Here is a 14,286-nt window from a genome sequence, read left to right on the forward strand (position 1 = left end):
CTAAGTTTAATTTTGGACCCTTTGGACCTTAATGTAGACCAATTTGAAAACGGGACCAAAACTTAAGAATCTACATACACAGTTAGATTCGGCATATCAAAGAACACCAATTATTCAATTTTTGATGAAATCAAACAAAGTTCAATTTCGCACCCTTTGGGCCCCTTATTCCTAAACTGTTGGGACCAAAACTCCCAAAATCAAACTCAACCTTCCTTTTATGGTCATAAACCTTGTGTTTAAATTTCATAGATTTCTATTTACTTATACTAAAGTAATGGTGCGAAAACCAAGAATAATGCTTATTTGGGCCCCTTTTTGGCCCCCAATTCCTAAACTGTTGGGACCTCAACTCCCAAAATCAATCCTAACCTTCCTTTTGTGGTCATAAACCTTGTGTTAAAATTTCATAGATTTCTATTCACTTTTACTAAAGTTAGAGTGCGAAAACTAAAAGTATTCGGACGACGACGACGCCGCCGACGACGACATACCAATATACGACCAAAAAATTTTCAATTTTTGCGGTCGTATAAAAACTACCTTGACCAAGTAGTTTAACCTGAAGAGGGACAGACGAATGAACAAACAAAAGTATTGACAAACTAACAGATGCACAGACCGAAAAATATAATGCCTCTAAGTAAGGCATTATAACAAGTGGGGCATTAAAAACGTTACAAATTGTAAATTGACAGACAAGAAATGGAAAATTCTTTATTCATAGGTGCTCTATTTAGTGACCATATATTAAATCATCCAACTTAAGGATTTAAAAGAATGCCTTTCTATTGAAAATATTAACAAAGAACAAAGATTTTTTTTAAATATTTTTAATCATTTCAGCACTTAGTGTTGACTCTTCAAACACATACATCAATAATGTTCATTTTCACTCTTAGTTTTCTGTCACTTTCATTGTTCTCTTTCTTTTTCTTCTTTCTTTCTCTCTCAAATTTCATAACGTAACTTATATTTATAAATATACAATAATAAACAGTCATATGACATGAGCACAAGTTTCAACAATTAATGCACTATAATTTTATACATAGTCAACAATTTAAATTTGATACAAGACCCTATCGTACATACACACAGTAAGATATATGGGTCAAAGTTCATTTCAATAATATTATACACTATAAAATAAAACAGTGAACATGATTGGTGCAGATCAAGTCATAAGGAAAGGAAATTAAGCTTAATAATAAATTGGACCAGATAAAGTCATATGACTTTTTACATTTTCCTATTCCGAGATCAGGGTAAAAAAGTCTGATGTCCTAGTTTAACACTGTTCAAATAAGAATCCATAACTAGGACGAACATTTTAAGCAACTAGTAACTTGTTTGGGAAAAGATATTTGGTGTAGGCACTAATAAATTATTTCTAAAGCCAAATGGAAAAATGCTGGCACAAAGCTATTTTCTAAATCTAATATGCACTATTCATAAATCAATTTATATGGGGAATTTAAACTTAAAAATATCAAATCCACATCAAACAAATTTGTTAAGTACTTATACAAGTCATCAAAGGTACTTTCTGAAGCAAATCCCATATCCAAAAATATCTATTTTGAAAAATTTGCAGGCTTTAAATATCTCAAAAGAAAATTATATAATATGAATAATTCAAACATGCGTTATGAAAATCTATTACAAACTACAAACAAGTGGCCTGAATGTTTTATATAAATATTACAGACTTTATATGTACAAAACAGTTTGTCTGAATGATAAGTATTCATTTTTCACTTTACATGTGATAGTTTACATAACACATTAAATCTGACTAGATTTTTTTCGATTTTTAAGATGCCTCTGCATCAAGTTCATAATTCTATATATTAATAATAAATAAAAACATATGCATAGTAAGTCATAATTCTTCACAAGACCAAAGAACAACAATTTAACAAATGAACTGCATTATACTTTTAAAGAAAAAAAAATTATTCTATGTCAAATGGAGAAAAAACAAGTAAATTTATGATTCATTTTGGATGAAGATTTGTTCACTATGGGTAAACAATTGCAAAACTTCCCAGTTTTCAAATATATATAATTTTGTTCTGTTTTTGGGAGGATATTTGTTCTTCATATCTACAAAATTGCATCATCCTTATTTTAACTGTTTCTCCTACAAGAAATCATTTTATATCTGACAAAAAATGAAGGAATTTGATTTGCTCACCCTGAAAAAATTAACTTTCAGGCCTTAATGGAAACAAATCAATGATATATACATTTATCAAGCTTAAGGGTCAGGGTGGTTGAATGAGGATAAGGAAGACAACTCTTTGAATCAGAATCAAGTTTGTAATAGTCTGTTTCATCAAAGTATTTTAAATATTTACTTGACACAAAAGGAAAAATGGTCTGTTTAACCTAAGGCTTGGGAATATTTATGAAAATGGTTGAAATAAACTACCAGAGATTTTTAAAAGTTCTGTCCCTGTATCTTCATGATGATTTGAGGGCACGATTAAATAATATTTTTTCCATGAACATGCAAGTAATTTTATGAACTTCTTGCACCTTCTGTATCTAAATTACCCAACGTTCCACATCCATCATCAGGAATTTTGTAACAGTCAAACTTTCAAAGTTTTTAAAGTACTAGGCCTGCTAATCTGAGCATACTATATTTCTTATACATTGAGATTAAGTAACATGGTCCCTTTCTTTCCCTGAGGAGATTATATAAATATATATTGTATATATACAATGTAGATGAATATAAGTTATACTTAAGACGATTTAAACCAACAATTAAGCCTGTTATATATACTTCTTAACATGTATTTAGCATAAAATGCAACATATATATAATCAAAACAATGTGTTGTTTGTTCCAATGGTATCTTTAAAATTGTACAGTTTCGTGTTACTATATGTACATTTTTTAATGTACGAAAACAGAGAGTTAGAGTATATTCCTAATCATGTAATTTGATTCAATTTTAGTGATAGTCAATAAACTATAATAATGAAATAAATCTTATTTCTAAGGAATAACCTAGAGACACATTCCTGATATTAGCTGCTAATTGATAGTTTAACCATGTGAACCCAAATAAAATTTTCAACCTTCAGCTGATATAGCTGTTGTTGTCTCTATACTTTGTTCATCTTTTATATAATATTTTTAGAATAATTGAACCCAGTAATTTCAACAATAGCAGGGAGGTATAAATCAATATCTAAATGTTAACACAATATAAAATTTATACATAAAGTAGTTATTTAGCTATTTACGTTATTAACCCCTGCAAGATTTAAAAAATAACAGTAAAACTCAAATTCTCAAAATATTTCTATCCAAATATCATATTAATCGATGTCATGGTAATGATTTTTGAGTATTGAATATGATGAAATCGTTCATTTCATTTGTTAAGGTCTCCATCTTGTCATTAGTCCTATGAAACTGTGTGAAAAGTCAGCCTGGTCTAATTTAGGATTATTTCATTTACATACTATAGGTAAATCCCTAATTTTGTTTCCAAAATAATCAACATAAGACACAAATGTGTTCAGCATTTTAACGGAAGACCTTCAATTCAAAGAAAAAAATTGCACTTATAAAACATTAAAATGTATAATTATTGATCTTATATTAACTTATCTTATATACTACACTATACAACAACAGGACCTAAAATTCACTATGTGCAAACGATGTGTGTTCAACAAAAATTGTAACTAAATATCAAAATATCCATACATATGGATAGATCGTTGGTAAGAATAGTGATAAAGCATAGATAAACAAAATCAGATTTGCAATACATGGGCTTTCTATTACTTTATGGGTCCCAACACACCAAGAGCTATCCCTCAAAACTAGCCCCAACAATAAATGAATACTTACCCTTTTTTTTTTTAGTTTACTCTAAGGTAAAAAAGGTCCATGTATTTCAATCCTGATAACATGTATCATCATGACCTATTACCCTTGCAAAAATCAAACTAATTTAAATATATTAGACAGACAATATTGAACACAACTGTAATTTGAAATACGTTTAACAGCTTAATGCACATGTAATCAATATCTTTTCCTATTTTCTAAGATGAATCTAAACTGTTGTTTAACATAAACAACGATGGTAGTATGCATGTATAATGTGTGTGTGTGTGTGTGTGTGTGAGTGTTGGGGGGGGGGGGGGGATAACACAGGCTGTGAGAGATCTTTTTCCAATTTGCAAAAACAAATGTATAAGACACATTATTTGGCACCCAGTAAATATAAAACAGATGTGGACTCAATGAAACATAAACAAGAAGATTCAATAGATATAAGAAAATGTAGTATGAGTGCCAATAAGTCACTGTTTATAAAAGTAAACCATTATAGGTCAAAGTACAGTATTCAACATGAAGCCTTGGCTCACACTGAACAGTAAGCTATAAAGGGCCCCAAAAAAATTACTAGTGTAAAACCATTCAAATGGGAAAACAAGTTCACCAAAAGCAAACATATAGACGTCATCATCTGGTAGTTAACAATGGATAAGAACTTGATAATTAACACATCTTTTGCTAAAAGTTTTTCCTTAAACCAAACAAAGAACAAAAATATTTTATGAAAACATATATTACTCAATATCAATAGTAATTAATCTGCTGTAGACCTTTCAAATTTCTATTCTACTATCACTGTCAATACATTGTATCACAAAACAAATTATCACATTCACAAAACAAGTTGAATCTGAAATATATGCTACTTGGAAGCAAAATTTCATTTGTGGACATTTAGATGACTCTTAAGTCTATAGGAGATTCTGTGTTTTTTGGAATACATACAATTCTACACAATAAGAAGGGCTTTTGCTTAAAGTTGGTGAAAACCCTGGTTTAAGTCAAATTTAAATATATAAATTTAAAATGTTTGGACTGTTTTTCAAGCAGAATTTTTATGAGATAAAAATAAAAATGTTTATGCTTTGCAGTGACATCACAATGAACTAATGCAACCAAAAACATAATTGCTATATTGCACATCTATATGTATTAGCACTACATATCCCTATCCTACCATATAAATATATATGCTGCAACAAATGCAAAAAAAAAGTTGTTTACATACAGAGTGCCATAAAAATACCTATTTCGGATCCTCATTTCTCTTCTAAATATAGACTTTATGGAGCTTAGATTTAGTATTTCTGAAGGTCTGTATAATTTGATGTTCTGAAAGTTTCTTTTATTTTCTAAATTTGCAAATTGCAAGTCAACAAATTTCATAAAAATTAAACATAGTCTTGAACCGTACAAGACAGAGGAAATTTTCAAAGCTTTTTTTTTTCAATATAGACATCCCTATTTCAGTGAAGTATTTGTGCTACTTACATGTGTTAATCCAAACCATCAATCAAAAAACCACATAATATCTATATTAAATAATTAACCCCAAAAAAATCAAATTCAAAGATTTAAATATAGAAGTCAGACAAATTTCAAATATAAAGAGAACAATCTGTAACAAGACAAAATGTCTAAAGTGGTGTAAAGCTTTTAATCGTGAGATCTTTTAAATCTTTTAAACAACTAAAAACAAAAAATGTTTCAATTTCTTGAAACAACAATTTACCAAAACTGGTTGAAGCTATAACTTATGCTAAAAATTCAAGACCAACTATAAACAAAAACTCTTAAAACAAGTAATAAGGCACTCAAAAATAAGAGAGATGACATATCTCAAACCAATCTATGACAAGGCAAATCACTGAACTTTAATGAATATCAAGAAAAAAGTAACAGTCTAACCTTATATCCAAATAGAAAAGAGAATATATCTACACACTTTTTGGGGAGCATATCAGAATGTTGTTTTGATAATCTATGAACGCCCAAATTAATTTTAAGTTTTAAACTTATGATTGTTTTCGCTTGACCTACATTGTAGATATAAACTATGGAAAGAAAGTTCATTAGAATCATTACTATCAATTATCTTATTATGTTTAAATTTCCAGATATCAAAATCATATTACAGATAAATCATAGAAACTCATAAATAAGATGTATTTACAATGCAAGAATTCAAGGTTATTCAAGGTTATCAATGGACATGAGGTGTTCTAATATTGCAAAGACAGACAAAATATTTAAATGTGGAGTTTGTTTTGTTGTCTGTCTCAGTCTGTCATTAATCAGTTTATACATGATCAACATGTATTTTGTTAAAAAAAATTACATAAGCCACAGCACAGCTGGGTATGGTATTTGTATTTCTTCTGTGAAACGTCACTAGTATTGAAACACTAACTTTTAGCTCCTTTTAGCCTAAGCACTATACAATATCACTTTCCAAAATTACCTTCCATAAAACTATTTTGATTTAATTCTGTTTTGTTTTTGACTTCAGCTTTTTAAAGCTTAACATAGCATCATGCAGAGACATTTTGAAGGCTTAAAAAATTTGGCACATTTGCGTTATAGATTATGGTTCCAGTTGTCAAACCATTATCTCGTCATCATCATCATCATCTAAAGTTCGTGCAGGTAATGCAACATAACTGGATTCCATTGATGTTGGAAGAATAATACTATGTGTCATCTCACAAGCACTTTGACAATTGGTCAGTGTATTTAACTGACCACTGCTATCACACAAATCGTTTGAATCAATATTTCCTGATTGTACGCACAAAGCTTCTTGATCAGATTGTTTGTCCAAAATGGCCTGATATTTTGTAGGAAGACGTTTGGCTAGTGGCACTGAAGCTCTCCGTTTTGTCAAATGTTCTAATTGTTTTGGTGGGCTGACTGAAATTGAAGCAGACAGAAAAGAGAATAAATGGCAATGCAAAGAAGCAAGCAATATATATATATACACAAAGGCAAACTACTACAAGGACAGAAAATCAATTTAAATAGCAACAGAACTATGGGTAATAAATATGAAATGAAGAATTATGGGTAATATATGTGAAAAGAATCAGTAACTAAGGAAATACTTAATCTAAAAGAAATGATTTTGTTCATTCCGAGCATTCAAAAGTTAATCTACTGTAAATATTAGAGGATCTAAAATTAATGATATAAATGCCATTACCTACAATTAACTATGATCTATGAAGGAACATTTTAAGTATGAAATGAGAAGAAAAGGGTATTAGAGAAACTTTAAACACTAATTTTATATATAGAACTGATGTTTATTTGTGTCAATGTTAAAACTTACATTCTATTACAGTACCTCTAACCTAGAACAACTACATAGTTTAAAGCTTTGATGTTTTCCTTTTATCAAAATAAATAACTGTTTATTAAAAATTTGAGTTTGATCATCCAAACAGCATTCAATTGTTTCAAAATCAAATTAGAAATAGACATTTTATTCATCAGTGTGTTTAGACCACATCATTTTCATTAAATTTTGTTTTAACCATACTAAAAATCCATATATATTTTATACACTTTTATTACTTTTTTATCAAATAATATGCTATACTGTGCTTTACAGTTCTATCCTCCATTTAAGCACCTATCCCTTTTTGCCTTTCCAGATTTATACAGAAGCGTCCTTTAATTTAATCAGACCAAAGACATATATATTCACTTTAAAATAATTGTTTAACTGATTCTACTCTTATAATAAACAGAAAAACAGATTCTTAACAAAGCTCTGGGTAAAATAAAACTGTTTTCAAATTTAAATATCAATTGTGTCCACAGGTTTCTTCTAATGCAAAGGCTAATAAATATGTTGGTTTGTTTTTTTATGTATCGGTCAAAGTTATTGTTCAGATTACAGTACAATGCCATCCAAAAGATCACACCAAATTAAATAAGCTTACAACCAAAAGAATAAAATAAATTAATTTGAAGTGGTTTGCTTCTGTGGAGTTACTTCCCTTGAAAGGAAAGTAAAGTAATGAACTCTTACTTTAAAATTAGTTGATAATATTCTGTTTCACCAAAAACAAAAACAATGTGTCCCCAGTACACAGATGCCCCACTAGCTCTATCATTTTCTATGTTCAGTGGACAGTGAAATTGGGATATAAACTCTAATTTGGCATTAAAATTAGAAAGATCATATCATAGAGAACATGTGTACTAAGTTTCAAATTGATTGGACTTCAACTTAATCAAAAACTACCTTGACCAAAAACTTTTACCTGAAGCGGGACAGACAGATGGATGAACGAACAGAGGGACAAACGGACACAGACCAGAAAACATAATGCCTCTCTACTATCGTAGGTTGGGCATAAAAAAAAACACCTTGTTATTCCAAAAGCATGTTCCATCATCACTATTTTAATCAACGGTTTAAAAAGCTTGAAAGAAAACTGATTTTAAGATAAATCTATTTGTGTGCAAACATAATAAATGTGAATTGATAGTAATTGGTTAATTTCTAGCCCTGCCACCAAAGCAACTAAAATAAACTTAATAACATTAGTTCTTAACTGGTTTTAGATATAATTATAATCAGTGCTTGGAAAGTTTCTAAAAATGTGTACTTTTACCTAACTGTGGCTTCAGTGCATTTTTCCATGAACCTGGGCTTTAGCGCCTGAATACATAAAAATAAATTGTTGTTTCTCTAGTTTTCATTTTCATTGATGTTTTTATAAACTTGTTTTAATATTTTTTACTTATAGGTCGGATATAGCAGAGACATACATTTAGATACATCACCTATAGAACTGAAATCACCGAAGAAATGCAATAACTATCAGATATACATGTATCTTTTTAAACAGATTTAGAAATGGTTATGGAGGTGAGGAGAAGAATTGAACCATGCATACATCCAGAAATGAGAAATTAGGAAATAAAGACAGTTAAACTTGGACCGATACCGAAAAAAAGACTTGAAGAAAATTTTCAAAGGCCTAGTGTCATATAACTTTTTTGTTTTTCGTTACTTCCTGCAAAGCTTCAGTACTCAAGAACAGATTCTTATGCACAATAATTATCACTTGTTAAATTGAAGCCATAGATATATTCCCATTAATTTACACTGCTGGAGCATAGCAGCAACGTAACTTAAAACAATAACAGATGTAGGGTCAAAGTTCATCTAAAGCTGCTTCTCAATCTACCTGGATGTTCAAATGTCATTGCAAATTCTTCGTTCTCGTCAAAATCATCAGCAGTATCGTATGTACTGTCAACATCATCTGTACTGTTTATGTCATCATCAGACGACAAATGGCGACATTCTAATGCTGGCAATTTGGATGTTAAATTTTGTCTGCAAGAGATAAGAATAGTGTCATGAAAAAAAGAGATAACTACATGAGAGCTTTAGGCATAAGAATTTACCAAGTCAAAGTTCATTTTGATAAAATTGCCCAAATATGGAACAAATTCTTCTGATTGTCATTCATTTTAACAAAAAATGGTTGACTATGGTAAAAACATGAGATTACAATTAATTGATGTTTTAACTTATCAAATTTTAACTTGTCCCTCACTTTGGAAGACTTAAACTATAACATGAACTATTCTATTAATGTTACTTTGGGGAATATGACGAAATCACGTAATCACAAATTATCAGCATCTCTGACACAGGGGATTGAACACAATGTTAGAATTTTCAGATCTATAACCAACATACTTTTCTTTTCTGATTGATCGTAGATGAGATTTGAGAGCTTTCTCCTCTTCCTCCACGTCTGTTGAGATCTCTACCTCTTCCTCTTCCTCCTCTGTTACAGGAACATCTGGTATCATAGGACTTACAGCTCTCTCCCTTGTAGGGGACTATATAGAAAAGAATATTGATGTACACAAGACTATCTTTGAATTATGCTGATTGAAAGAACTCCACTGTCATCAGTTTAGATACATGAGTCATCAGTATAAATTAATCATTACACTTGAATTATAAGATGACTTGACTTCCATTTGCAAATATTGACTGCAGTCTGAATTTTTTTTATTATTTAAAGACAAGTATTGTATGTCATTAATTTGCAAACATTTGTACATTAAGTAATAAGTAACTTATCATTATTTTCTTGGAAATGAGCTTGCTGAAATTATTTAATTCCATTCTTTAGGATACTTCTAGAAATAATTTTCAAAGAATCAGAAAATCTGTAATTTTGACAGGGGAGATTACTGATCCCTAAATTGCTTGTATTTATGTATTTGTTACCTTAGAGATTCTCATGCTTGTTCTAACGACTTGTAGCCGATCAACTGCAGTAATCTCTGCACTCTCAAGAGTTTGTAAATCTTCTAACGTTGATCTTAATTTGTCTAATTGTTCACTGATGATTTTTTCAATTACTCTGCAACAAAGTTAACATGTCATCATCAAGGACTTTGTGTTTGAGATCAAGATCAATTGGTGAAAACAAAATGACATATTACAAACTACATAAACACAATTGTATAACCAGGTGCTCCGCAGGGCGCAGCTTTATACGACCGCAGAGGTCGAACCCTGAACAGTTGGGGCAAGTATGGACAAAACATTCAAGCGTGATACAGCTCTGAATTTGGATTGTGATCAAATTTTTGACATTACATGTTTTTTTTTTACACAAAACAAATGTCAAGATTTTACAAATCAATTAAAGATTTCTTCTTCAAACTTATTTAAATCTAAAATCAAATAGTTGACACAGCATAGGTTTCTGACACAGAATGAATGTGGTCTAATGAACTTAAAAATTTTTTTTTGCCTTTGAGCAATTCACTATGCTGTTGAATATTAATCCTCTCAAAAAAATGTTTGAAGAAATTTTCTTTTTATTTTTGAAATCTGAAATGAGAAAAATAAATTGCTTGTTATCACTGAATGGTAAAGATTGGTTGGTAGTAAATTGAATATAAATTGTTTATTGTATAAAACAATAAAAAAAACTTCATCAGCAACATTTTATATTGGCAAATTTCCAATGAAGTTATTTACATAAAGTTATTGGCAAATAAAAATAGAAAATGACATCATAGTCATGTCTGGCAATGTCCAACATACATTATCTAAAAACATTTTAGATAAGATACGGAAAAAAAGCTTCATCAGCAACATTTTATATTGGCAAATTTCCAATGAAGTTACTTACATAAATTTATTGGCAAATAAAAATAGAAAATGACATCAAAGTCATGTCTGGCAAATTTCCAACATACATTATCAACTACTATTCTATACAAAGAAAGATAACTCCAATTGAAAATTAATTGCTATTGCACAATATTGAGCTATTAGATATTTCTTGCTATTGTGCAATACTGTGCAATTGAAAATTTCTTGCTATTGCACAATACTTGATATGGAATCCTGATTTGGACCAACTTGAAAACTGGGCCCATAATCAAAAATCAAAGTACATATTTAGATAAAGCATATCAAATAAGCCCAAGAATTTAATTTTTGTTAAAATCAAACTTAGTTTAATTTTGGACCCTTTGGATCTTAATGTAGACCAATTTGAAAACTGGACCAAAAATTATGAATCTACATACACAGTTAGATTTGGCATATCAAAGAACCCATTTATTCAATTTTTGATGAAATCAAACAAAGTTTAATTTTGGACCCCCATTTGGACCAACTTGAAAACTAGGCCAATAATTAAAAATCTAAGTACATTTTTAAATTCAGCATATCAAAGAACCCCAAGGATTCAATTTTTGTTAAAATCAAACTAAGTTTAATTTTGGACACTTTGGACCTTAATGTAGACCAATTTGAAAACGGGACCAAAAATTAAGAATCTACATACATAGTTAGATTCGGCATATCAAAGAACCCCAATTATTCAATTTTTAATGAAATCACACAAAGTTCAATTTTGGACCCTTTGGGCCCCTTATTCCGAAACTGTTAGGACCAAAACTCCCAAAATCAAACCCAACCTTCCTTTTATGGTCATAAACCTTGTGTTTGAATTTCATAGATTTCTATTTACTTATACTAAAGTTATGGTGCAAAAACCAAAAATAATGCTTATTTGGGCCCCTTTTTGGCCCCTAATTCATAAACTGTTGTGACCTCAACTCCAAAAATCAATCCCAACCTTCCTTTTGTGGTCATAAACCTTGTGTTAAAATTTCATTGATTTCTATTTACTTATACTAAAGTTATTGTGCGAAAACCAAGAATAATGCTTATTTGGGCCCTTTTTTGGCCCTTAATTCCTAAACTGTTGGAACCAAAACTCCCAAAATCAATCCCAACCTTCCTTTTGTGGTCATAAACCTTGTGTCAAAATTTCATAGATTTCTATTCACTTAAACTAAAGTTATAGTGCGAAAACCAAGAAAATGCTTATTTGGGCCCTTTTTGGCCCCTAATTCCTAAAATGTTGGGACCAAAACTCCCAAAATCAATCCCAACCTTCCTTTTGTGGTCATAAACCTTGTGTTAAAATTTCATTGATTTCTATTCACTTTTACTAAAGTTAGAGTGCGAAAACTAAAAGTATTCGGACGACGACGACGCCAACGTGATAGCAATATTTGACCAAAAAATTAAAATTTTTGCGGTCGTATAAAAATTATCACAATGCAACCCTTCCTTAACCAATCAGGATTTAATTATCATAATGCAACCCTTCCTTAACCAATCAGGATTTAATTATCACAATGCAACCCTTACTTAACCAATCAGGATTTAATTATCACAATGAAACCCTTCCTTAACCAATCAGGATTTAATTATCACAATGCAACCCTTCCTTAACCAATCAGGATATAATTATCTTAATGCAACCCTTCCTTAACCAATCAGGATTTAATTATCACAATGCAACCCTTCCTTAACCAATCAGGATTTAATTATCACAATGAAACCCTTCCTTAACCAATCAGGATTTTAATTATCATAATGCAACTCTTCCTTAACCAATCAGGATTTAATTATCATAATGCAACCATTCCTTAACCAATCAGGATTTAATTATCACAATGCAACCCTTCCTTAATCAATCAGGATTTAATTATCACAATGCAACCCTTCCTTAACCAATCAGGATTTAATTATCACAATGAAACCCTTCCTTAACCAATCAGGATTTAATTATCACAATGCAACCTTCCTTAACCAATCAGGATGTAATTATCACAATGCAACCCTTCCTTAACCAATCAGGATTTAATTATCACAATGCAACCCTTCCTTAACCAATCAGGATTTAATTATCACAATGCAACCCTTCCTTAACCAATCAGGATTTAATTATCACAATGCAACCCTTCCTTAACCAATCAGGATTTAATCATAATCCTTTTTTTTTCATTTCAATAAATATTTAAAATACTTCTGTTTCTTGATGTTATTTCTGATATCGTTCACTTACTTCCTTTCTTTGGAAGGTTAATATTTTGGAATTATAACTGATTTTGTTCAAAACATGTATCATTTGCCATAATTGCTATGGGGTTAATCTTGTAAAATATAATAAATACTTACATGGTTTGTTTTGGCACTTGGTTCAATGATTCTTGTGCTTGAAGTTTTTTATTTGTTCTTAGGAAAGTAGGAGCAAAAATAATGGCTAAACCATTGACACTCATTCTGTTAACATCTTCATGATGAGCCACTCTGAAATAACCAAAAGGATGTGAACACATCATAAATTGGCCGATTTATTATTGATTTACAATTATGGATGGATAATTTAACTTTAAAGTAATTACAAACAGACTAAAGATTCTAATATAAAGTTCATCATCTTAGAATTCTATTTTGCAATGTGTGACTTCCTTGATTGCTAAATATCAACCTTAAGAATTAAACATGCTATTCATATTTTAGAAAGTTTAAGTTGCTGGGCCCTCAACAGATAACAAGACAATTGAGTGTATAAACAACAAGTGAAACTGCAAGCTACTGCTCACTGATGATACCCCAGTGTTCGGTAAACAGGAAGTTATTGAGTGATGACTCTGAAAACGCATCACACGGTATAGCTGACTTATATAAACCTTGAAACCAAATTTCAGAAATCCTTGTATTGTAGTTCCTGAGAAAAATGTGACGAAAAATATTCATGAGACAGATGCACTGAAGGACTGATGGACTGACGGAAGGATGGATGGAAGGACAGACAGAGGTAAACAGTAAACCCCCTTTTTTTCAAAGCAGGGGTATAATAGTCTTATTTGAAATATCTGTATTGACACTACCTGTAAACATTTATAACTGGTCTTTACCTTGCCAAATGGAATATAATTCTTTCAAACAGATCATAATTAGGTTTAGGCAGTTTATCAATGACTGCATACAAAGATTGCATTCTCTCTTTCTCATCATGAATTTCTGAAATATACAATTAATCACCACATTTATA

The 14,286-nt window shown here is 30.4% G+C and overlaps 1 protein-coding gene across 1 annotated transcript in view; it reads right to left on the minus strand.

Annotated features, from left to right (window-relative positions):
• Positions 1–895: 895 nt before the first annotated feature.
• The window catches only part of LOC143073000 (unconventional myosin-IXb-like), an 85,792-nt gene continuing 72,401 nt past the window's right edge, over positions 896–14,286 (minus strand). The window contains exons 42-47 of the mRNA XM_076248206.1: positions 14,150–14,255; positions 13,407–13,538; positions 10,140–10,275; positions 9,597–9,742; positions 9,076–9,227; positions 896–6,784 (exon numbers count right to left, since the gene is read on the minus strand). Of these exons, the coding sequence (XP_076104321.1) occupies positions 6,474–6,784; positions 9,076–9,227; positions 9,597–9,742; positions 10,140–10,275; positions 13,407–13,538; positions 14,150–14,255 (983 nt within the window). The 3' untranslated portion in view covers positions 896–6,473. The remainder of the gene's footprint in view (positions 6,785–9,075; positions 9,228–9,596; positions 9,743–10,139; positions 10,276–13,406; positions 13,539–14,149; positions 14,256–14,286) is intronic.

Source organism: Mytilus galloprovincialis, chromosome 4, assembly GCF_965363235.1.
Source record: "Mytilus galloprovincialis chromosome 4, xbMytGall1.hap1.1, whole genome shotgun sequence".
NCBI classification, from domain to species: Eukaryota; Metazoa; Mollusca; class Bivalvia; order Mytilida; family Mytilidae; genus Mytilus; species Mytilus galloprovincialis.